This window comes from Ylistrum balloti, unplaced genomic scaffold (genome assembly GCF_031769215.1).
Source record: "Ylistrum balloti isolate Yb309-2 unplaced genomic scaffold, AGI_CSIRO_Ybal_v1 Utg370018, whole genome shotgun sequence".
Taxonomy (NCBI): Eukaryota; Metazoa; Mollusca; class Bivalvia; order Pectinida; family Pectinidae; genus Ylistrum; species Ylistrum balloti.
The window spans coordinates 954,735-980,475 of NW_026782087.1; the positions used below are offsets into that span (position 1 = coordinate 954,735).

Here is a 25,741-nt window from a genome sequence, read left to right on the forward strand (position 1 = left end):
CCTTTGTCCGTTTAAGCTGTTCTACACAGTAGCAGAACACTAGTATTAAAGAAGTTATTGCTTCTGTATGTCTTTGATATCTCTTATTTATTTTTTTTCTTTTGGTTCTATGTTGTATTGTTAAAGTGCAACTTATCATCTTAATGAAACAGCTTAGAAAGCCGATACAAACTTCAGATTATACTTTTTACCTGAATCTACCTAATCAACTTTGCCTAAATTATTTACTCATCACCAGGTGTTACAGTCAAGTTCTGCAGATCATGTTTTGACACTGACAATCATCAAAGTATGGTTTGTTCTAACAGGTACTCCTTAATTTTGCTGATTTTTATGAATGTATAAACATGTACAGTGTTTGGTATACCTATGGTTTGATTCAATCATTGTCAATTTGTTATAGCTGATTCAGAAACTATGATATCTTCAACTTCTTTTGATGAATGGTTTATCAGATTCTTATGAAATTTGTTCTCAAAATAGTGTTGACATCGGCATGGGACACAAGGATCAAAGAATGCAAGATTTTTTAATGAGATTTCCTCTAAGACTCCGTTACCATACCTCTGGAATTTCATTGGAATACTAAGCTTTTACTTGACTGATGAAAAGGATCAGAATCTGGCAGTATTGATACAATGAAGGATGAGTCCTCACCCTCTTTCATGAAGTTCACATAGCGGGTTGGCCAACATGTAGCATCTGGTTTTAGATTCTGATAGATTTAGAGAAAACAGCATAGATTCATTTTCTGTTTACTAGGCTTGACATTTGAGGACATCAATATTTGCCTCTTTGAGTTCTGATTCACATGACTATAGATCTGCTTCATGTTATAATGCATCTGTTATAATGTCATAATGCCCAAGGTCTTCACCAGACTAATAAATAGTATCTACAATATGTATCGTAGCTATAGGCATCTAGTAAACACAGCACAAACATTCTCTCTTGACATTGTTTTCTATGAATGTATTTCTGCACACAAACATTCTATGAAGATTAATTAAAATTCTTTTGTGACAGTAGCCTATTATTGGTATATGAGGTGGAGCAAAATATTCCTCTGTGATGAGCTATTTATATTACGGCTAGATGACCTGTGTTGTAATAATAATTGTATATGCTTTCATTGTTCATAGTCTGTTCTTCCCATTGATAAGTAAATTTGTTCCGGTTTTTGTACAGAAATTGAGTGCAAGAAAGCATTACTTTACAGTATATGTAGTAGTAAATTATCTCTCCTGCTGAGTGAAAATTTCACTATCTCAAGTCATGTATAAACATAATTTATAAAGTGTACCTTTAAAAATGGAGTCTCAGTAGACATAGAGACATTAAAGTGTGTGTCAGTGATGAACCAGGAAGTAGATAAAGAGAATTTACTGTATTTCATATAAAATCCTACTTGTTTTATCTTTTCATGTCAATACAAATGAAATCCTTCAGTGTGAATGAACTGAAACATTTTATCATTACTTGACCATATTTGGTGTGAAGTTAATTATTATTACCTTAAAAGAGCCCAGGGGCCAACATTAATCTTACTAAATAAGGTGTTCTTATTACAAGGCATTGATCTGTTGGCATGTCTTCTGAAACTGCACTAGATATAACCAGACAGGGACTAACTGATGGGTTAATTACATTAAGGTTGGACAAGGATTGAGAGAGATTATTGATGATTTCCTTTCTATATTCTGATGTACCCTACTGCATTTAATTAACAACTGGGGTATGTTTTCAGTGTGACTTTTCAGTTTTGAATATGTGACCAATCTGTATTTACTTGCCTTGTATGTAATTTGTACCACAACATATTGGTGATCAATCACAAAACAAACATACCAAATCTTTATCACTACTGCCTACCGCTTTCCCAAGAGATCTTGCTGTGCCTCTAATCAAAGATTTGCGGGGTATTCTTTTTGTTTGAATTTTAAACTGTGCATATTTGAACTGTACATATATCTGTGTAATGTTATTGGTTCTGTGGGTCTGTATGCTGGTATTTCTAGTTTAGTGTATATGGTTTAGTTTGCCAACATATTTCAATGTTATGCAGGAATGGAAAAAAATGAGAATGTTTTTATAATTGTTGTTGTCAGTCCTGTATCACATCTTAATAATAAATGTAGGGGAATTTAGATTTTCTATAGATACTTTTGAATGATGATGTAAATCTGGGTCAAGTGTTGACTGGGAACTCTTTCACTGTGAACATGTTCTAAAACTAGTTCAGTCAATGTCAGTTAGCTTACTTTCCAGAAGGGATATTGTATCTGCTGTATCATCAGTTTAGTGAGTGTAGGGATAAAGCATGTCTTGTCACCGTACAGAGTAAGTCCACTACATTCTTCTTGTAAAATTCATGGTCATTACAGGAAAATCAAATGATTACATTTGGATAAGGAAATCACTAGTAAAGGGCTTAATTTTGAATAAATACAATAATTGTGTTGGACATTTCTTCCTCACATTTCATGTCTTTGTAATGTCTTGTTACAGTCAAGGAACACCTGATTCCCATCTCACAGCCCATGTCCATGTAATGTGTTTAACTGGCATGGTACACCTGATCCCCACCCCACAGTCTATGTCCATATAATGTCTAACACTGGGAGGGTACACCTGATCCCCATCTCACAGCCCATGTCCATGTAATGTGTGTAACTGGCATGGTACACCTGATCCCCACCCCACAGTCTATGTCCATATAATGTCTAACACTGGCATGGTACACCTGATCCCCACCCCACAGTCTATGTCCATGTAATGTCTAACACTGGGAGGGTACACCTGATCCCCACCCCACAGTCTATGTCCATGTAATGTTTGTCACTGGCATGGTACACCTGATCCCCACCCCACAGTCTATGTCCATATAATGTCTAACACTGGCATGGTACACCTGATCCCCACCCCACAGTCTACCCATGTAATGTGTTTAACTGGCATGGTAAACCTGATCCCCACCCCACAGTCTATGTCCATTTAATGTCTAACACTGGGAGGGTACACCTGATCCCCACCCCACAGTCTATGTCCATATAATGTCTAACACTGGGAGGGTACACCTGATCCCCACCCCACAGTCTATGTCCATGTAATGTCTAACACTGGGAGGGTACACCTGATCCCCACCCCACAGTCTATGTACATGTAATGTTTGTCACTGGCATAGTACACCTGATCCCCTTTAACACAGTTATATCAGATTTCAGTTGCTACATATTTGTTAACCCACCATCTATTCAAATAGATGGTGGGTTATTGTAACTGCTATTTCTTGGAAAGCACGGGATGGATCCCAAATTACATATGCAGTGGTCCTAGTTGTGCATTGTACCTTTTTTGGTCTGATTCGACTTCAAGATGGCCGACAGGTGGCCATCTTGGATTTTGGAAGTAAAAGTTTGTTACCGCTATTTCTGGAAAAGTACTGGATGGATCTTTCTCAAATTTCATATGCAGTTTACCGTTGGTCCCTAGTTGTGCATGGTACCTTTTATGGACTGATTCGAATTCAAGATAGCCGACAGGTGGCCATCTTGGATTTTGGAAGTAAAAGTTTGTTACCGCTATTTCTTGGAAAGTACTGGATAGATCTTTCTCAAATTTCATATGCAGTTTCCGTTTAGTCCCTAGTTGTGCATTGTACCTTTTTTGGACTGATTCGAATTCAAGATGGCCGACAGGCAGCCATCTTGGATTTTGGAAGTAAAAGTTTGTAACTGCTATTTCTTGGAAAGCACGGGATGGATCTTTCTCAAATTACATATGCAGTTTCCCCTTAGTCCCTAGTTGTGCATTGTACCTTTTTTGGACTGATTCGAATTCAAGATGGCCGACAGGTGGCCATCTTGGATTTTGGATGTAAAAGTTTGTTACTGCTATTTCTTGGAAAGTACTGGATAGATCTTTCTCAAATTCCATATGCAGTTTACCCTTGGTCCCTAGTTGTGCATTGTACCTTTTTTGGACTGATTCGAATTCAAGATGGCCGACAGGTGGCCATCTTGGATTTTGGATGTAAAAGTTTGTTACCGCTATTTCTTGGAAAGTACTGGATGGATCTTTCTCATATTTCATATGCAGGTTCCCTTTATTTTTTTGGACTGATCCGAAATCAAGATGACTGACAGGCAGCCATCTTGGATTTTGAGAGTAAAATCTTGTTACTGCTATATTTGAGGAAGTACTGGATGGATTCTTCTGATATTTCATAGATATTGGTTTCCCTTGGTCCCTAGTTGTGCATTGTACCTTTTTTGGACTGATTTGAAATCAAGGTGGCCCACAGGCAGCCATCTTGGATGTTGACAGTAATACAGCACAAGCATATTGTCCATTATCCACCTGTAACTGACTGCTATCTAATAATGCTTTGGGATCTTTTTCAAATTATATTTGCTAATAGGTGCTTAATAAAAATATCTTGTGCCATCATTGAGTACATTCAATGAAGACCAGTTCATGAACACCTGTAACAAACAAACAAAAAAAGTAAACAAATCTTCAAGAACTGAAAACAGATCCTCAAATGGTGGGCGCCAAGATCCCTCTGGGATCTCTTGTTAATATGAATTGGTCAATCAAAACAATTAGGTAATTTACGATCATTAAACACATTTTGATTAAAAATTATTGCTAAAAGAAAAAGGATGTGGTCATTTAGGAGTCCTTATATGGATATTTGTTATGAGTCATAGACAGATTTGAATTAGTCAGATGGGTTCTAGATTTTCTTAATCAAAATATTTGTCTGGAGCATAAGAAAATGGAGGTTTGACTACTTAGTGTTACATGTGGCATTGCTTTAGCACAAAGCAATCATTGACAACCAGGTTTGCTTTAACAGGTATCTTTCAGTGGGCTAGAGATTAAGAACTACTCTCCATCAAAACTTTTGTGGTGATAAAAGACTTGATTGTTTTTGCAGGTATCCTTCAGTATGCTAGAAATATACAATGAGAAGGTACGGGATCTTCTTGTGAAGAGTAAAGCAGAGACAGGTGGCCTGAAGATACGACAGGACCTAAAGACAGGGTTTTACGTGGAGGGACTAAAAGTAGGTTATGTTTGGATATTCTGAGATAGTGTCTTCATTTTGTTGATGATAGTGATTCATATCCTTATCTGAAGTGTACTTAACTATCATGCTTGCTTTAAATTGTGTGAAAGGTCCAGCAACATTTCAAAACTCAGCATTTCTTTTAATGTATCTTACTAATTTAGGCCCTAAGCAACTCAAATAAAATTTTGATGACAATTTCATAGAAATCCTTTGTTGTAGGGATGGTATCCTGGACTAACTCTTTAGCAATAATGTCCAAAATATTCTTCACAAGTCTTTTGCATGAGAACATTAGGATTAAAAAAAGTGTACTAATTGGTGATTGTTTTTGATAAAAATGAAGTTAATTATTCTAAAACCACCAAAAGATTTTAATTCCACAATGTTAATTGTGTACTTTCAGCATGTGCCAGTGCGTAACTACAAGGAGATAGAAAAGTTGATGGAGCAGGGTACAGTGAACCGAACAACTGCGTCCACCAACATGAATGCTACTTCATCACGATCCCATATGGTTATCACCATACGCTTCAATCAGGTAGAGTCCATCATATCATTGTTTTAACCATCATCATACACACAGGTTAATGCATGGTGTCAACTTGTATTGTCCTCACCTCATTGTTTTCTTATTATCATCAGTATACCACCTCCGAGTGTAAACTTTCATCATCATCATCCATTTCTCTATGTCACCTCATTGTGTGAACATAGATCATCATATGCTTCTGTCACTAGAACATCGCCTCATCTTGTCTTTTCTATTGAATTCAGCAGCCATAGACTTTGAAAAGGTTTTTCATACACTACATTCAGGAAATTTCTTTATTGCATTTTGTATGTAAATTAACACATTTCATCACAATGTTGAAATGTTTTCATCAGCTTCTTGTAATCCTCATGACTGTGAACTTTATTAAGACAAGGATTTTGGTCATTCTGAAAGCCGTCTTAACAAAATATTTAGATACAGAGGAGATAGATGAATCTACAAAAAGTCTATTATAATGAGGTGTCTAATAGATATATATTATCAACAGACCAATGTCTCTTTGTTTTTGTATAGATGATAGAACAGGTAATGATGACAATAACCCCCTCATCATGGTAATGGTTTACATTTGTTGACTGGGTTTCCAGGTCTTCATGTATTATATTGAACCAGAAGACTAAACAGTTTGGTCCAAGGATTCAACATGACACATGTTGGAAATTTCAGTCAACAAATTGTCATTGAGAATGTCATCAAGGCCTTCAACGGTATATTCAGCAAAACTGTCCATGATGGTAGACAACATGTCAACAACAGATCGAAAGCTGGTGTCAGCAATGCTTCCCCGTTTTCGGGGGGGATGGGCATATTGCTTAATGTAAATGACAGATATTGTTGAGTACTGAACATTAATGAGCTGTGACGTAAGCAGTCAACATCGAGATAATCGGTAATCATTGTTCTGGGGCAAACATTATGTTTTATTGACTATGGAAAATCATAGAGAGTAAAGGTGCACAGTGTAAAGGTAAAGCAATATGTTATATACAATAAAACCTGCTTTCTACCTGAACAATGAATAATCTGTTATATGTTGTATTTGTATTGACACTTGTGATAAAAATTCTGTTAACACCTGAGATAAGTCATTGTTAGGACGTGAGAAAAACCAGGGCATCTTATTTGAATGTTCCTTTATTATTTTTTGTTGAGAGGCTGCCAAAGAAATATTTTTAATTATATTTTAGTTATTTATTACGTCTGAAAATATTAATAGTTCTTTGACATATATTGCCAACATCTTTTAAATAGATGCATGAAAAATAGACACCACTGGTTTTAGTGAGAAAACATAGGAAGCAGACAATAAATTGTGTTTTTGCAATAGTTCTCTTCAGTGCACAGGATTAACCTGAAGTGTGATAAAAGCAACAAGACTATTGAACTTCAGGTAGTTTGGTGGCACAGTGGTAATGCACTTGCCTTTCACTTAGCCGTCTGGGTTTCTATTCCACAGATGATTGTGAAAAGGTAGGGGTCACCTGAAAGGCCATTTAGGTTTTTTCCGTGTACTTCAGTTTCCTGACCGTCCCTCTCCTACATGCTTACATCAAGGCGAACAAGAGTGATTAGAATAAGTTGAAATAAATTGTTACATGTTGTTTGTAAAATATAAAAGATTAATGACTAGAATGTAAGACAGCTTTAGATATTGCACTGAATAAACTGTCATTTACATTTTATATAAACAATACTTTTGACTATATCTGGGTTATTGTGCAACAAACTGTCCTAAATATAGAATTACTTATAACAAACAACCAATGAATACAAAGTTCTTGACAAATAACCAATAAATGCAAATGTATTACATGCATTTGAAAAGTTTATGGTAATCTTTAAAAGTCACATAAGTTAATGTAAATTGATAATATGTACTTTACATAATATTATGTATATTGTTGATACTGTTGTTATATATAGCAGAAATAATCTGAATAAAATTACCATTTCTACATTTTCAAGTTTAGCATATACCCATGAAGTGACCTAACCTTATTCACAATCGATTTGATAAATGTGTCTGGGAGTTGCAACAATATTCTCTTTGAAGCCTTCAATAAATTTTCTAATATATTGCTATCCTGTTTAAACTGTAGCTTCAGATACCTTTAACTTTGGTCTATTTTATTACAACCAACTCCTCTACTTTGGATAATTCATCTCTATCTTGAAAAAGAATTAATCTATGTACCAAAATGTAATAAAACCTGTTTACACAGTGATCAGTCAGTATGTGTATTAACACTAAAGTGTCACATAAAAGACAAAACTTTAGAATGTGATCGAGTCTGTTAATGCTTAATATGTACTTTATTACAAAGCGTATTTTAAATATTATTGATGAGATACTGATGAAACTGAGTAAACATTCCTGTTCCCTGAGAGTATTTTGAAAGGATGAGAATTGTTACTGTTCTTAAAGGTGTATATTTATCCAAAATATTTAATTCTTTTTGTAAGATTCATTTATCTTTTATTTTGGAAGCTGAATTAGCCTAACAAAGGGAGCAATTTATTGAGATTGATGTGATAAATATACTGGGAAATGAGTTGTCACTTACATCATGTTTACCACAACTTTGTATACAAATACTGTCTTATCTGAACTGTGATTTGTTTAATTTATCATTGCATCATGACATTCAAGTATAGACCTGACATGGGAGTAGATTTTTACTTAAGCTGTCAACATTAACAAGTTGGTAACATTGAACAATTTATTACCCAACATTAAAAGCTGTAAAAGTATCATTGAATATTGATTTATATAGGTTGTCGTTTACTGGTATATGGTGTAAATTTTAAGGATTATTGTATCTTTGAGGTTTAAGGTGTTAATTCCCAGGTTAGTGTGGATGATGAGGATAAATGACTTTTAAAAGGATCTTATTAAAAAGTTTGAAAGCAGGAAAGTAATTTAGAAGAAAAAAAAAGGCCATTTTTGCAACATGCTACTGAAGGTATTTTTTGTGATATTTGATTGAAAAATTTTCTAGCATATTACATTCATTATTATTTAAACACCTCATTTTGCCTGTCAGAATTTTGTTTGGATATTACGGTATGGCATTGTCCATCTGTCATTAACTTTCTTTTTGTCCTGAGAACTCCGCCTTAGTTTTCAACCTATTTCTTTCAGAGTTGGTAGGCTTAATCATGTGATATGAAGTTTTGTTTTCTTGAATGGCAGTTTGATTTGACCTTATTTGGAAGAATTACTGTCCTTGCTCATTGTATTTTCCCTAATGTTTATCTTGTATGATAATCTCCTTCCTCAGTTTTAACCAATATCTTTGAAACTTGGTAGGCTTTAAAACCACAACATGAAATCATATTTTTGCTAATGACATTGTAATTTCACAACCGTTTAGAGACGGTGTTACTCTGTTTTTTGTCATCCTTACCTTGTTCAGATATCTCTCCTCTTAGTTTTGACTACATTAATTTCTTTGAAACTTTGAAGGCTTTAAAACCATAAAATGAGTTTGTGTTGTCATGAATAAATTAATTAATTTTTCTGAGTTGTTGCCCTTTGTTATTTCCAACATTTTAATTTTGTCCAGGGACTTCTTTCTCAGTTCTCTCTCAATCTAAAAAAAAACTTGTTTTATTTAATTTTTTTATTATTATTTAAATGCATAGCAGGTTTCCCTCTTGACATTTTGTCTTAATCATGATCGTTTCCATATTTCTATTTTTTTCCAATACAATATCTTTGGCATGTGTCAGACATATAATGGTCCATCTGGCAGAACTTTTGTACTTCAACTTTCTACTTACTTGCTCTTTGATTTATTTCAACTGACCAAAAGGTTCTAGGAGGTTAAAGTGATCCAATGGCATGATTTCATTTATGATGACAAACTAATGATGATAAGTATTGTGGTATGAAAAATTATACTTTTATTGAATACATATGCCTCGTATTTCCATTGGTAATCCATCAAATATATGGCATCTCCAATTCTTTGTTGAATAAGTCTTGTAAATGGCCCATTCTTAAGATTTATCATGGATATAATTACCTAAGTTCTTTGTTGGCAATAAAAAAAAATAAATTTTATACATATAATGCCAAACTTCAAAATGAGTTGCTTTTCATGTTGCCTGCTAACCAAAGCAACATATAGGTATTACTATGTTGGTAGTGCCATCGTCTGCTCAAAGGTTTTTGTCAGGATAACTTGAGTTCACTTTGGCTGATCAAACTTCATACAGTGCTTCCTTACCAGAAGTGCTTGCTTGTGATTGCTTTTTCCGACAATCAAGGATCACTATAAATACTTTCAAAATAGGAATTTTATTGATGGACCATCAAATCAAAGCATCAAAAGAGTCTGCACAGAGTGAGAAAATCACAGTAACATTCACCTGTAAATTCATATCGCTGGTTTATGAGTACTCACTCGCTTGTTAACAGTTTGGTGCAAAGTTTGAATTTGGCTTTAATCAGTTCTGTAATGATTCTTTTCTAAATATGATGCATGTTCTGCGTTTGTTTTTTTATATAAATACCCTGTGAGGAAATAAAAATCAAATCCTCAAATATGGTGGTTTTTTTAACACAACATCATATGTAGCTTTAATGCAGTGTTTGGTCAATTTTTGGAGATATCTATGGGAATATTCATTTTATTCAATTAAGTAGAACTGTTTCCAGACTCTTCACTGTATGTCACAGAAACTGCAAGATAACGCAATGTACTGCAAATGGCAATAACTTTCATGCTTTTACACCAGTTTTAACATATATAGCAAATGCTCATATTTACATTAAAAGTATTGATACATATACATTCTAAATGGAAATTATTGCAAATTAGCATTATCATAACTATCTTTGAAAAATCAGAATTAAGATAAAAACATTAAGTGGTATTGATAAGGAAAATCTACCCCCAGGATTCAGTTCTCTTCGACACTATACATCTAATTTGCAAGTTTACTCATCATATCTCAAACAAATGGACAAATTGTATGAATAGAATAAATGCAATGAATATCTATGGCTATTTTTTGATAAAACTCATCTCCAGAATCCTTGTTGGCCAGGCGACACTTCTGTGGAATTCTTGTCCAATATACCTCTTTCTGAATCCCTCGTCCTCGTCTTATCAAGGTAGACATGGTGAGGAATGTTTTTATGGCATACTTCTTTAGAAACACTTCACCTGTACCTTGCTTGTGTAACACAAATTAAAAGGTAAACAAGAGATAAAAGACTTTTACATAAGCCAGTGGGATGAACACGTCATATTTTTCATTAGTACTTAGCATTGCAGGCCACTTGATAAAATATGACCATAAATCCACTGTGAATCCAGGATTTACATGATTTATTTACAGGTTTATAAGCTTTTAAGATTGACAAGTGGCATCAACATTTGGTACATAGTAATAAACTAAGTTGTAATAAAAAACAAAAAAACGGAATCAGTTTGTGTCCTGTTGAATGTTTCGGTCGAGAATTTATATGGTGAGGATCACTGGGCAGAATCATACTGTTATACCTGTAACAATGATACGATGACAACAAAACAGGTTAAGAGGTTAGAATTTCCCCAGATTCTTTAACCTCTTTAATCTGAGCATGTTAATCTTGTTAATCTAAACTTGCTAATCTTGGTAATCTAAACATACTAATCTTGGTAATCTTAACTTGTTAATCTTGGTAATCATAACTTGTTAATCTTGTTAATCTAAACTTTTTAATCTTTTAATTGGTAATCTAAACTTACTAATCTTGGTAATCTTAACTTGTTAATCTTGTTTATCTAAACTTGTTAATCTTTTAATTGGTAATCTAAAATTACTAATCTTGGTAATCTAAACTTACTAATCTTGGTAATCTTAACTTGTTAATCTTGTTAATCTAAACTTGTTAATCTTTTAATTGGTAATCTAAAATTACTAATCTTGGTAATCTAAACTTACTAATCTTGGTAATCTTAACTTGTTAATCTTGTTAATCTAAACTTGTTAATCTTTTAATTGGTAATCTAAAATTACTAATCTTGGTAATCTAAACTTACTAATCTTGGTAATCTTAACTTGTTAATCTTGGTAATCATAACTTGTTAATCTTTTAATTGGTAATCTAAAATTACTAATCTTGGTAATCTAAACTTACTAATCTTGGTAATCTTAACTTGTTAATCTTGTTAATCTAAACTTTTTAATCTTTTAATTGGTAATCTAAACTTACTAATCTTGGTAATCTTAACTTGTTAATCTTGTTAATCTAAACTTGTTAATCTTTTAATTGGTAATTAAAATTATCTAAACTTTAATCTTGGTAATCATAACTTGTTAATCATGTTAATCTAAACTTTTTAATCTTTTAATTGGTAATCTAAACTTACTAATCTTGGTAATCTTAACTTGTTAATCTTGTTAATCTAAACTTGTTAATCTTTTAATTGGTAATCTAAAATTACTAATCTTGGTAATCTAAACTTACTAATCTTGGTAATCTTAACTTGTTAATCTTGTTAATCTAAACTTGTTAATCTTTTAATTGGTAATCTAAAATTACTAATCTTGGTAATCTAAACTTACTAATCTTGGTAATCTTAACTTGTTAATCTTGTTAATAAACTTGTTAATCTTTTAATTGGTAATCTAAAATTACTAATCTTGGTAATCTAAACTTACTAATCTTGGTAATCTTAACTTGTTAATCTTGTTAATCTAAACTTGTTAATCTTTTAATTGGTAATCTAAAATTACTAATCTTGGTAATCTAAACTTACTAATCTTGGTAATCTTAACTTGTTAATCTTGGTAATCATAACTTGTTAATCTTGGTAATCTTAACTTGTTAATCTGCGTAATCTTAACTTGTTAATCTTGGTAATCTAACCATGTTAATCTAACCTTCTTATTCTTAACTTGTTAATCTAAACATGTTGAATCTTGTTAATCTAATCTTGCTAATGTTGTTAAACAAAGTTTGTTAATATAAACTTGATAATCCCCTATAATGGTGTCTCATATCAAACATAGGGTTTTTACTTGTCTTGATTCTCAGTCTTTCTGTCACCTTGCAATGTGTTGCATGCTGATCAATCTGAAATTTGCTCAGGTTTTCTACCATTTACAAAGTTATGGTCCTCTGTATTTGTAACCGAACTGTACTTCAAGATATTAATTACATTGTGTTTTAACTTAAGGTCATAATGGGCGCTGATGGCAAGAGTAACACCAGAAGCAGTGATATCAATTTGGTTGACCTGGCAGGGTCAGAGAGGAGTGCTTCTACTGGTGCTACCGGAGACAGACTGCGGGAAGGGTCAGCTATCAACCAGAGTCTGTCTACACTAGGCAATGTCATCAGGTAGTAAACGAGATAATGTCTAGAAACAGTTCCTTGTATCAGTTTCACATGATCTTTCAATCTATGTTTTCTTTTGCATTTATCTGATAATATATTACGATAATCATCAAATTTTCAGTGCCCTTGCCGACCAAGCAACATCAAAGAAGAAAGTCATGGTGCCATACCGCAACTCTGTACTCACAATGCTTTTACAATCAGCGCTGGGTGGGAACAGTCGTACCATCATGGTAAGAGACCAAAATCACTGATCATTGTATTGATATCTTGAGTTATTGTAGACGCTGAAGGCAATAGTCCAGCAGTCCACTTTCATCATCACAGTCTACTGTCATCCTTACAGTCTACTATTATCATCACGGTCAACTATCACCATTACAGTCTACTGTCATCATCACAGTCCACTGTCATCATCACAGTCTACTGTCATCACAGTCTACTGTCACCATCACAGTCCACTGTCACCATTACAGTCCACTGTCACCATCACAGTCTACTGTCATCATTACTGTCTACTGTCACCATCACAGTCCACTGTCATCATCACAGTCTACTGTTATCATCACAATCTACTGTCACCATCACGGTCTACTGTCATCATCACGGTCAACTGTCACCATCACAGTCCACTGTCATCATCACAGTCTACTGTCATCACAGTCTACTGTCACCATCACAGTCCACTGTCACCATCACAGTCCACTGTCATCATCACAGTCTACTGTCATCATCACAGTCTACTGTCACCATCACAGTCCACTGTCATCATCACAGTCTACTGTTATCATCACAATCTACTGTCACCATCACGGTCTACTGTCATCATCACGGTCAACTGTCACCATCACAGTCCACTGTCATCATCACAGTCTACTGTCATCATCACAGTCCACTGTCACCATCACAGTCCACTGTCATCATCACAGTCTACTGTCACCATCACAGTCCACTGTCATCATCACAGTCTACTGTCATCACTGTCCACTGTTACCATCACAGTCTACTGTCATCATCACAGTCTACTGTCACCATCACAGTCCACTGTCATCATCACAGTCTACTGTCATCACAGTCCACTGTCATCATCACTGTCCACTGTCATCACAGTCTACTATCACCATCACAGTCTACTGTCACCATCACCGTCCACTGTCATCATCACAGTCTACTGTCATCATCACAGTCTACTGTTATCATCACAATCTACTGTCACCATCACAGTCTACTGTCACCATCACAGTCTACTGTCACCATCACAGTCCACTGTCATCATCACAGTCTACTGTCATCACTGTCCACTGTTACCATCACAGTCTACTGTCATCATCACAGTCTACTGTCACCATCACCGTCCACTGTCATCATCACAGTCTACTGTCATCATCACAGTCTACTGTCACCATCACAGTCCACTGTCATCATCACAGTCTACTGTCATCACAGTCTACTGTCACAATCACTTAGTAATAGGTGGCAAGTCTTTTATTAGTGTGCATTTAGGGAGATGAGCAAATTGGAAATATCATGGTGTCATAGACAACATCAAACATTGTCTATTGTTGAACAAACATCTCCTTTCTCAATTTTCACCAGATTTCTTTGAATGTAGGCTTTATCCAATGGACATTTTGATTAAGTTTGGATAGCATCAATGTCCTCTGTGTCCTTTTTCCTTATAGTTTTAAACTTTTCTAGGGACCTCCTCTTTCAGTTTTGACTCTGTGCAACATAGTAGACTTACACTGACATAAATTAAGGTTTTGTTGAGGAAAAATTATACCTTCCCCACCATACACTTCTTTTTAATATTATTGTACATGTTGTGCACTACATCTACTTGTTAAATTAATTACACTCTTTTGATTGTGAGTTGATGGGGTGATAAACCTTGCAAGTAAACCAGTTATCATTATGTTTAATGCTGATTAAAAGACATTAATTGATTGGTTTGGACATCTTTTGAACAGCTTTGATACACAACTGTATATTAATGAACACTCATCCTTTATTATTATGGTCTGGGGTGACCTCACCTGATATGCCCCCAATAAAAGACAATCCAAGTTGACCAGTGTGAACATGTACACAATGATCACAAGTGTAAATGTCCTTAACAAACATCCTCCTCAGTCGTCTCGTATCTGGTTTATTCACATTCCATTGCATTGTTTAGAAGACCCACACAAAGTTCATTTGGCTTGTTGTGATAAAATTCATGGTAGATTTATGGGTAATTCACCTTGTCTGACTGTTTCTATTGGACACTTATCTTCATAAGGAAGACACATTTCATCTTCACATTTTATTGGTCATTTCTGAAATAGGCAGTAATAAATTTATCCCATTATGAAACTAGATAATCTCCTACCTAGGGTCAATCAGACACCCTTGATTTAAAGATTGAAGTATATATCTGGTCAGTTAAATCTCCGGGTGAAGATATTGTTTCATATAAGAAGGTAATTTGTCGTCATGTGTTGTATGTTAGGTATATACGTACCTTACATTTTAAATACAATAGATTTTTTTTTATTGTTTTTTTATACACGTTGAATCACTCTACCTAGTTAATTGGTATAATGAACGTACAGTGTGTATGATTATAGACTAATTCAATGCGTAAACTGAAGAGCTCCTCAGAGGTCTATTTAGATTCTCTTAAAAAAAATACTCTGAAGCTTGACGACATATGTAGACCTGGATCTGCTCCAGTTGTTAATAATGGGCATTGCATTAATTGCTACAGTTTTCAGTCCTGTAGTCACAGCGCTTAATCATTTTAATGAATCCAACACCATTATGCATGGTCATGACATTGGAACCTGTGAAAACTTGCATTTTCTGTTTTACAAGGTTACATTAGACTGTTACTTTATTATGTGACATGTACATTTCTGTGACTTGTATTTTCAGTTTTGCTGACTTAACTTTAACTAAACTTTGCCTAGAACATTGAGCTCAGCACTGTTGATAATGCTTCTATCATTAAGAAACATTGGATGTTTTGTCTCAGATACGTATTCATGTACTACAATTCCAACAGTCATAATCAAACTTTTGCATCTCCATGAATACTACATTTTCATGTGACTAGGTCACTGTGACCTATATTTTCTGCTTCACTTATTTGATAATACATTCCATTTATTTCCATTTCTTTGGTTAGAATTTGTTTTCATTTTTATCAAAGTAGGAACACATATTGTTCAAAAAATTCAATTAACACTACTAGTCAGGAAAAAATAACACTTCACAATTTTCATAGCATTTTTAGAGTGTGTACTTGTGTCTGTGTTACAGATAGCAGCTCTCAGCCCAGCAGCTATAAACTATGATGAGACGCTTTCCACTCTCAGATATGCAGACAGGTGTGTATTTTATAGCTCATAAAACCCTAAAGGTATCCAAAGATATAATTGTACCTTTGTAGCAAGGAAGATCAATACTGTTATCTCACCATCAAAATTACATTGAAATACTTATCATTGATCAAAAGTTGATCGATGCAGTTGTACAAATACCATATCCTATTTATAATGATTTGGTTTGTATTAATGTCCTTCAGTTCAATTCAGAAATCAATGTGTGACTCAACCCTTTATTTTGTATAGTAGTCCATAGATTTTTCATTTTTCTGCCATTTCAAAAGACATTATAACACACAGTGATGTCATGCAATAGTCAAGAAATAAATTTATTTATGAGTAAAAAGTTATGACACCTAAAAAACACTCTAGTCCATTCAACTTTTTGTGATTTTCATCTATATATACCAATGGGAACCTGAAGGCTTGATTCCCAACAATGTGTGAAACATTTCCTTCAGATTGTGTGGAACAAAAATAGACAAATATTTTGAGAGAGATCCGATTGAGTTACCTGTAATTTTTCTGGTCATCAGAACAGTATGTATTGATCAAAGTCATGAACCTACAGAAGTGTTCCTATATGGAAAATGATTAAGTAATCTGATGGTGTGGCAGAGTTGATGCTGCTAGGGGAAGAAGTGTGTAAGGATTTATCATGTATCTAGGGTTGCCTGAATTACCTCCCTTGTTGATCACTGCTTTGTAATAAAAAGTAAGATGAGTGCATATATTAATCAAAGTAATAGAATTGTCAGAGCTGATATTTATTTATAGGTTGTTTTAAGCTTATCTGTTCACTGTTAAGGTTATTTAGTATAATAAAAATATCCTGAAAATAACATTTCTACCCATAATATTGTGTTCATGGTTTTCTCTCTAAGTGTCCTTCTGGTCTCCACACAAATTTGTAATTTGTATGTGTAATAATCAACATTCTGGCCTTTGTTATATCAAGTCTTTGATAGCTATCTGCTAGTCCATGTTTTAAGATTATCATTCAAGTTTTCTTCATGCTATGCTGCAATATTTAAGTCCAGTTCCGTTAACAGCTACAAAAGCTATGGCCTATCCACTGAATTTTTGTAGAGAGTTATGTGATGCCGCAGTCTCGGGCTAAATGGAATTATTTTTTTCATTGGTTAATATTTTCAAAAGGGGCGGAATCGGCAATGGGCCAATTATGCCTCTTCCCTCAGTTTGGCTGTTCAATATACATAGTTTGTTACAGGTTTTTGTAGAGGTTGACTTTCTACATATGGTATGGTAGTATTTCATTGATGTTAGACTTGTACTGATGTAGGGCCAAAAGAATCCAAAATAAGGCTGTGGTGAACGAGAGCCCCACAGAGCGACTGATCCGTGAGCTGAAGGAGGAGAATGCGAGGCTCTTATCCATGTTGTCTAAAGGTGGTCCAGGTGGACCAGACTCCTCAGAAGGTAGATCTCAGTGTGAACACTTTTAAACGGGAAAAATATTGCAAATATACATATGATTATCAAAGAGGTCAATTTTGTCCAAAAATAAGTAGGGGCTTGTATAATTTGATTAATATTGATATACATTCTTTTCAAATTTGAATCTTTTTAGGGCTGTAGCTGAAAAAAATTAGTATCATCGTTTGAAGATTATATGATGTAACTGATTATTAAGTTAAGATAAATGATATGCTTTTGCTATGCTTAATTTCAAATACATGTCTGATGTATGTTACTTACAAGTTACCCTGAGTCACGAGGGAAAGTATGCAGATATTGAAAAAGCTGGTGATAATTGGTTTTCTTCTGCATGACTATTGACATTGATCATTGTAGACCGTGTACCTGATACCTATCAGATGTTGTGTAACTGTAAACTAAAGTTTTCTAAGTATCTGACAGAATTACAGGATAAGGCAGTTTATAAGATGTAACAATCCTTCTTCTGTGTATGTTCATAAGGTATATTACATCTACAGCATGCTATCATCCTAGTTATGACTTGACTGTGTATTACCTGAAACAAATCTATTGTTGTGGTTTGTTAATCTGTCATGCATGTCAATGTTAAGAAACAAGTTTGGATTGTACCAGTACCTAAATTGATGCCAAGTACTTAAGTGTAAGTGTGGCCATAGATATCTATATACCAGTAATTAAGGGGATATCTAGGTACCAGAACTTAAGTGGAAAAAAGGCACAAGTACTTTAGTCTATGTCTAGGTACCCGTATTTGAATAGATATCTTGGTGCAGATACTTGAATGGATATCTACCCATATGTACCTTTATTTCCATTGATATAAATGTACCAGTACTTTGGTTGTTATCTATATACCTGTACTTCAGTGGATATCCAGGTATCAGTACTTCAGTGGATATCTAGGTATCAGTACTTCAGTGGATATCTAGGTATCAGTACTTCAGTGGATATCTAGGTATCAGTACTTCAGTGGATATCCAGGTATCAGTACTTCAGTGGATATCTAGGTATCAGTACTTCAGTGGATATCTAGGTATCAGTACTTCAGTGGATATCCAGGTATCAGTACTTCAGTGGATATCTAGGTATCAGTACTTCAGTGGATATCTAGGTATCAGTACTTCAGTGGATATCTAGGTATCAGTACTTCAGTGGATATCTAGGTATCAGTACTTCAGTGGATATCCAGGTATCAGTACTTCAGTGGATATCTAGGTATCAGTACTTCAGTGGATATCTAGGTAACAGTACTTCTATTGATATCTAGGTATCAGTACTTCTATGGATATCTAGGTATCAGTACTTCAGTAGATATCTAACTACCAGTATTTGACAGGATATCTACTGGTGTGTACCTTTACTTCAGTGGATATCTAGGTATCAGTGTTTCATTTGATACCTAGGTGCCAATCTACCAGGTATATACCAGTGCATTAGTGCAATGCATGTATTGCCTTGCCACCTTATCATTATATTGACACATTTACATATTACTAAAGGGTACATTTATAGCCAGTTAATTTTTTTTGAAGTATTTCACAATTTCAGTTTGAATTTAAAGACTAAATCAAATGAATTTATAGTACTGATGTGTTTGTATTAAGTCTTTACTGACTTTGGGTAAGACTGATAAGATCCCTGTTTTTTGTAGGTCGCAAAGGTATGTTACTTGAAGACTTGGAGAGACTGTTACATGTTCATCACTTACATCTCTCACATTTACTGAAAACCACCAGAGACCTGCTGTTCAAAGTTTCCTTAGCTTACAAAATAGATATCAAATCAGATATGTTTACAGAAATAATGTCATTTGTAATATCAAGCTCAAACAGATATCCATGAGAATCATTTGAAAACAAAATGGGACCCATCAGTAATGTTCCCGTTTTTCAAGCTGAAGTTATTTTGTTTTTCTTTGGTTTATATATTTGCAGTAATGTGCATTAAATCTTATCTAATTTAAAGATAAAAAATAAAATGCTGATAAGCTGATGAAACTTTGATCAACAAGTGCTTGGATTTGTTTTTTCTGTATTTCACTTATGCATATAAATGGATTCAAGAAACCATATAATCTCAGGATACGTAAAGATGGATGAGCTCAACGATCTTCCACATGGGTTTATCACATGTAATTTGCAGTATTCTCTTGATTTGATTGCTGTTTTTGTCATCTTATTTTTGAATACAAAATGAGAGGGATGTCACATTTCCCATTCAATCGAGGTCTAGTCTCATTCTGTAGAGAAGATTATCTCCCCTTGAATAGTATTTGTAAAGATAGGTTAATAGTCTAATAGTCACACATAGTTTAATGACTTTGTGGGTCCTACAAGGATAAATATTTGCTGTATAACACAGAAATAGTATAGACAAGTACTGATCATGGTAGGAATTATAGTTTGTGTAGCATGTGATCTGTTTTTTTTGTTATTTTACCCCTGAAAATTCTTGTTTTGTCTTGTGCCAATTTTCCATTAAAACTAAAATGAACCTCAAATCTTCGTCTACAAAATCTAAGATAAAAAAAAGTTGAAAAGTGAAAAACTAACATCTTAATCCTTAAATTTGTGTTGTTTTTTTTTTGTGTTATTGTCAACAAGTACATTCTTCAGGAAGTGTAGTTCATGATTTGTAATTATAATAATGACAAGAATAACGTACCATACATATCTGATACACCTTTTCTTCTTCTAAACTATCTAGGTTTTCAGATTTGATTAAGTTAAAATTCAAAAGGTTTTTATGGTGGTTTGGTGTCTGACATGTATCTTCTCTGAGAACAGACTCTTACTTATTCTCACTAAATTCACTGTCACTCACTTGTCTGAAATAGAAGTTTCCAACGAACTTCAATCCTACTTATGTTAAGCAAAATGAAACATTTCTGATGTGTTTTAGCTAGAAAAGAATTATGTTACCCTTAATGAAAATAATTAAAAATGAAATTATTTGTCATATTGTTGTATAAAGCCATAATCTTTTTCCCGTGATGAACATTCATTTTGATAACAAAAGAATTTTCTAGAATTATTTCCTTTCAGTAATTCTACATCAAAAACTTGAATATGTACAATTTATTTACATCAGTTTCTGGCATTGAGAGTAGCCACATGTACACTACAGTTTGGTAATTTATAATGAAAAGTAAGTTTTAAAATACTTAGCAAAACTGATCTTTTGCAAATAAATTTTCTTTTACCATTCTTGTGAAATCTTGAGAAATTAATATATTTCAGATTTTCACCTTTGACCTTGGAGGTGATGTATAATCTATTAAAAAAAATCACTTAATGTTTCTGAAATGTCATCAGCTTTGATGAATGTAATTCAATTTGATTTTCTTTGGAACAGAACTACAGAGGATGTTAGAAGAAAATGAACGTCGGATGAATGATATGAATCTGTCATGGGAACAACGTCTCGAGCAAGCAAGGTCTTTAGTTTCTATTATGGCTGAGTATTGCCTATTTACTGAAAATCAATTACATGAATATACTTGACCAGAAAATTTTGTTGATTGTAATTTGAGCAAAATCCTGAATCAGCAACTACTGTGGATCTGTTTTTTGAGTTACAAATATGTAACACCTTAATAGAAGCAGAGAAAAAATTCTCTATTCCACCTTTATACCAATTTATTTTGTAATGCAGAGTTATCTGCTCTTGTGAGCAGTCATTGAATGTTTCATTAATAGTTTTCATGAGAAAATTGCATTGTTTTCTCATGAACATTACTCTCATAAATAAATGATGTAACAATTGATACCTACTCACAAGAGCAGATAACTCTGCATTACAAAAGAAATGGAATCCCCTAGCTCAGGGAATAATCTTTCTTATGTTCAAACATCACAACTCTTCATTAGAATCTGTCCGAAGTGTTTATGGTGGCTCTTTTTGAACAATTTTTAATAGGCTCTGTGCTTAATATGTATTATCTAAGCAACCCATGGTACTTATTAGGTCAATTTGGTAAAATAGATCAGCCAAGGTCAGAGAAAGAGGTCTTCAACCTAACAGATGTATTGCTTTTAACTATGAGCTGTTTGTGTTTGATAACCACAACATGTGTTTAGTTTTTGTCCTTGGTGTTCACAGAAAAGAATGGGAGAAATCAGTAAGTGGTGGGGAAGACCAGAAAAATCTGGAATTTGAACACAAACCTTACATAACCAATGTCAATGAAGACCCTCAGCTCTCTGGAATCATCAAACACTGCTTTGATAAAGGTATCAACAACTCTTAAATCACTTATCAAACCTACCTCTTCATTAGTCAAGGTTTTACTAGTATCATAATATCAAAGGTTTTAATATGACAACTTTTCATCAAACAATGATACTAACATACATGGGAGTGGCAGCATTTATGTCTTACAGGTATTTGCTAGATCGGTTATGTTATATTACAATGTTTGGTTTTTATATATTTAGGAAAGACTATAATAGGAAAGACGAAAGCTGGAGATGTCAATGTTCAGCTCCGAGGTCTTGGGTAAGGTTTGATTTGTGTTATATGTCAAAGATTGCAAATGTATATTTGTATAGAGAGAAAAAAATATTGTCAATCCCTTTGTGAGGGATATGATATGTTTAATTCTGGGTAGATCTGTCTTATGACTTGAAGAAATGAAGCAAATATTTACCATTACATATCAGAATTTGTCAAAATGATAATTTCTAAAAGACAATGAATGTCAAATGTGTTTAAATGGTAATATTTATTGAAAAGGTTTCTAGCTTTTATGTGATCTTGAATTTCCTGCATTATTGACATATTACCTACTATTATTTATGTAGGATACAGTCAAGGCATGCAATCATTCATCACACTGGCACAAAGGTGTATATTGAACCTGCAGAGAGATCAGCACTGATGTTTGTGTCTGGTCACAGGGTCAGAGAAAAGACTTGTCTCCATCATTTGGTAAGTTCCAAGGTCAAAAGGGTCAGGAAAAACCCCAGTTATTGACAACTGTTTCATTTTAAGGTCACGGCATGAGGGAAATTTCTTGTCACTGTCATTTGATGAGTTCAAAGGTCAAAAATTTCTCCATTCCTTAATTTTACAATCACAGAGTCTTTATAACCTTATGCTCCTGAAAGTAAGATTGTCATTGCAATTTTGTCTTTCATTGACAAATAGGTTTCATCATACATTTGTCTTGTATTTCTCAAGGTCGGTCAACTTTTAAATTCTAAGATCACATGATCTATTTGACCTTAGTGCAAGATCCAAAGTCACCAATACTCTTTGCATATGATATATAGATAACTAACTTGGTGAACTTTAACTACAGGACCGTATACGCCTCGGTTCATCCTGTCTGTTCTTATATATTGGTCCACCTGGGGAACGTACATCTAGTGACCAAATGGACCAGTATAACTATGACTACTTTATGATGGAACTAGCTGAACATGAGGGTGTTACAGTGGACCTGCAGACTCCCCGTGCCAATGAGGCTGTGGATGAGGCATCCACTGGACGCGTTTTCCAAGAGTATGTAAGACTACTGCCACTTCTGTCTGAAGCTAATGCCATCAGTGAAGAGTTGTCAAAGGTAAGGGGAGAAATGTCTTGTCTGTTCAGCCTAAACCGTGTAATTGTTTCCTTAAGTGATTTACATATCCCGTTGAATCTTTCTACCAGTTAAACTGACTGTAAAATCATTACTTTTGTTTCTGATATGTTTAAGTATATATATGTTTGTGTGTATGTCACATTTTTACACCTTTTTTTATGGTTTTGGGTGTCTTACTTAAATGTGTTTGTTTCGTTGGATGTTTCAGGCTGTGCATTTTGATGCAGAGATCAAAAGTGATGCCAGTCATGACCCTTTGGGTAAAGCAGCAGGTCGAGAGGTCATTGTCAAAGTAACCAATACTAAGACGAAGAAGGTAGGAAACACATCTGTCATAACCAGTTTAAGTTTGTTTGGAAAATATTGATAGATTAGTGCATACATATTATAATGCCAGGATTCAAATCTGATCAAAGAGTAGATAATAAAGCAATACAAGATTTCACTATCAATTAACTTCATTGAGATAATTTTTTTAAAATGTGTACCCAGATTTGGATGTGGTCTCGTGACAAGTTCCTACACAGAAAAGACCTAATGGATGATCTTTACAGCCAATTCATGGATGATGGCTCCCTCAAGGTGGCCAAAGAGAAAGACCCTTTCTGGGACCCTGTGGAGGACATCTTTCTTGGAAGGTAGACAACTCTTTTCTCCAACAGTTTGTGAAACATCCCTTTTACCTATTAGATCTGCAGAAAAGATGCTATTTTCCTTAAGTGATTGAGGTTGTTGTTGAGGAAAGTTGTCCATGATGTTGTTTCACAAAAAATTGTTTTTTACAATTTTCTTTATTAACAATAAGAGTGGAATATGGTCTGTTCACAGCTGCCATATCCTTCTACAAAGTCTGTCTTATGGTCTGGAGGTAGATGAGCACTTCGCCCTCCACAATTACCATGGCAAGGAGGAGGCTGTCATGCATGTCCAGTTGTTGCCATGTGATGCTAAAGGGCAGCTTCTCAGTGAAGATGACCGCATTTATGAACCAGCAGAATTACTGGGCCAGCCATTTCATCTGTCTGTCATTCTCAACCAATACATGGGAGTTCGCTGGAATAAGGAAGACAAAAGTAGAGGTGTTTACTGCAGGTAACACTGCTGTCTCACAGGTTTCTCAATTATGTCAATGTTTTACAGGTGTTTAGCTTGAATGAGTTGACAATATTTGGAATTTCAAAGCTAGTTTCACCAGTTCAGAACATTTCTGTGTTTTATAGACTATTTTCATGGCTCACAAGTCATAGATTAGAATTGGACAGAATCATTTCCAGAAATCCTCTCTTTCATGTATACATGTATGTATTTCAGAGCAAAGAATGCATGCATCAAAAGCAAATCCAAAGGAAGAAAGAGCATGTATCAACTTGAAATGCTAGTCAAGATAAACTACATGTACCACAAAGCTTCTTCTATCATATTTCCTTACTTCATAAATTCCTAAACTTGACTCACTTTTGGTTTTACTTTTATTTTCTGACAAAAACATAATATTGATTAATATGAGGTAAATGGAACCCTTCAATTTTTATTTTATTGTTAAAGGAGCATTCTTTAAAATAATAAATGTTAATCAAGGGTCAGATCACAAAACTTGAATGATTATCTGTTTAACAGGTACAAGTTCTTCGAAAGCAAAGTTTTACACACTGACACGCTGTGGAGTAAGAGCTCAGCAGAAGTGGACTACAGGAAAGACTTTGTTTACAGGAAATTCACACAGGATTTTCTTAATTATCTCGGTACACATTCTCTGGTGCTGGAGCTCTGGGGCAAACAAGGTGACCTTGTCTTTCCTCATTAAATGTTCTAAGAAATGGAGTAATTCTAATTTTAGATGGAATTTTCTGTTAATGTTTGAAAGCAATTCATTTGGAAAGATTACAATTCATGGAGTAGGGGGTGGAGTTTGTTGCTTGAGGCGGGGCAGGGGGGGGGAGGGGCTACAATGTAAAATTAGGTATTTCAGAAATTCTACAAGTCCCATCAAGATGAGTACAGGGCTCGAGACCCACATGTAGATTTATCTGTATGCAGGGGTCGAAATTAACTGTTTTAGGCACTAGCAAACCATTGCTAGTGCCTAAAATTTCCACTAGCAAAAATGATGAACAAACTAGCAATTTTTTGGTGAATAGGTTTGACTTTTATTTACTGTTATATTCTCATTTCCGTACCGTTTTTAACATGGCCGTATATGCACGTTGTTGTCACGGTGATTTTATATCAGCAGCGTCAGGAGAAACACTCTCCAATTTCGACAATTTTTTTTCAGAAGGGCCAGGCTGTGGCTGTTGACTATTGTCTTGGTCATCGCAAGCACTGTCAGATGCTTTCCTTTTGAAAAAGTTTGTTATCA

At 34.4% G+C, this 25,741-nt stretch overlaps 1 protein-coding gene across 1 annotated transcript in view; it reads left to right on the top strand.

Moving 5' to 3' along the window:
• Window positions 1-25,741, top strand: part of LOC132548587 (kinesin-like protein KIF28P) — a 53,741-nt gene that overhangs the window by 22,360 nt on the left and 5,640 nt on the right. The window contains exons 4-19 of the mRNA XM_060212451.1: window positions 4,943-5,071; window positions 5,481-5,615; window positions 12,806-12,969; window positions 13,088-13,199; window positions 16,270-16,337; window positions 17,638-17,774; window positions 19,447-19,455; window positions 21,150-21,231; window positions 21,897-22,027; window positions 22,232-22,292; window positions 22,598-22,724; window positions 23,098-23,361; window positions 23,591-23,698; window positions 23,875-24,020; window positions 24,211-24,474; window positions 25,000-25,163. Of these exons, the coding sequence (XP_060068434.1) occupies window positions 4,943-5,071; window positions 5,481-5,615; window positions 12,806-12,969; window positions 13,088-13,199; window positions 16,270-16,337; window positions 17,638-17,774; window positions 19,447-19,455; window positions 21,150-21,231; window positions 21,897-22,027; window positions 22,232-22,292; window positions 22,598-22,724; window positions 23,098-23,361; window positions 23,591-23,698; window positions 23,875-24,020; window positions 24,211-24,474; window positions 25,000-25,163 (2,101 nt within the window). The remainder of the gene's footprint in view (window positions 1-4,942; window positions 5,072-5,480; window positions 5,616-12,805; window positions 12,970-13,087; window positions 13,200-16,269; window positions 16,338-17,637; window positions 17,775-19,446; window positions 19,456-21,149; window positions 21,232-21,896; window positions 22,028-22,231; window positions 22,293-22,597; window positions 22,725-23,097; window positions 23,362-23,590; window positions 23,699-23,874; window positions 24,021-24,210; window positions 24,475-24,999; window positions 25,164-25,741) is intronic.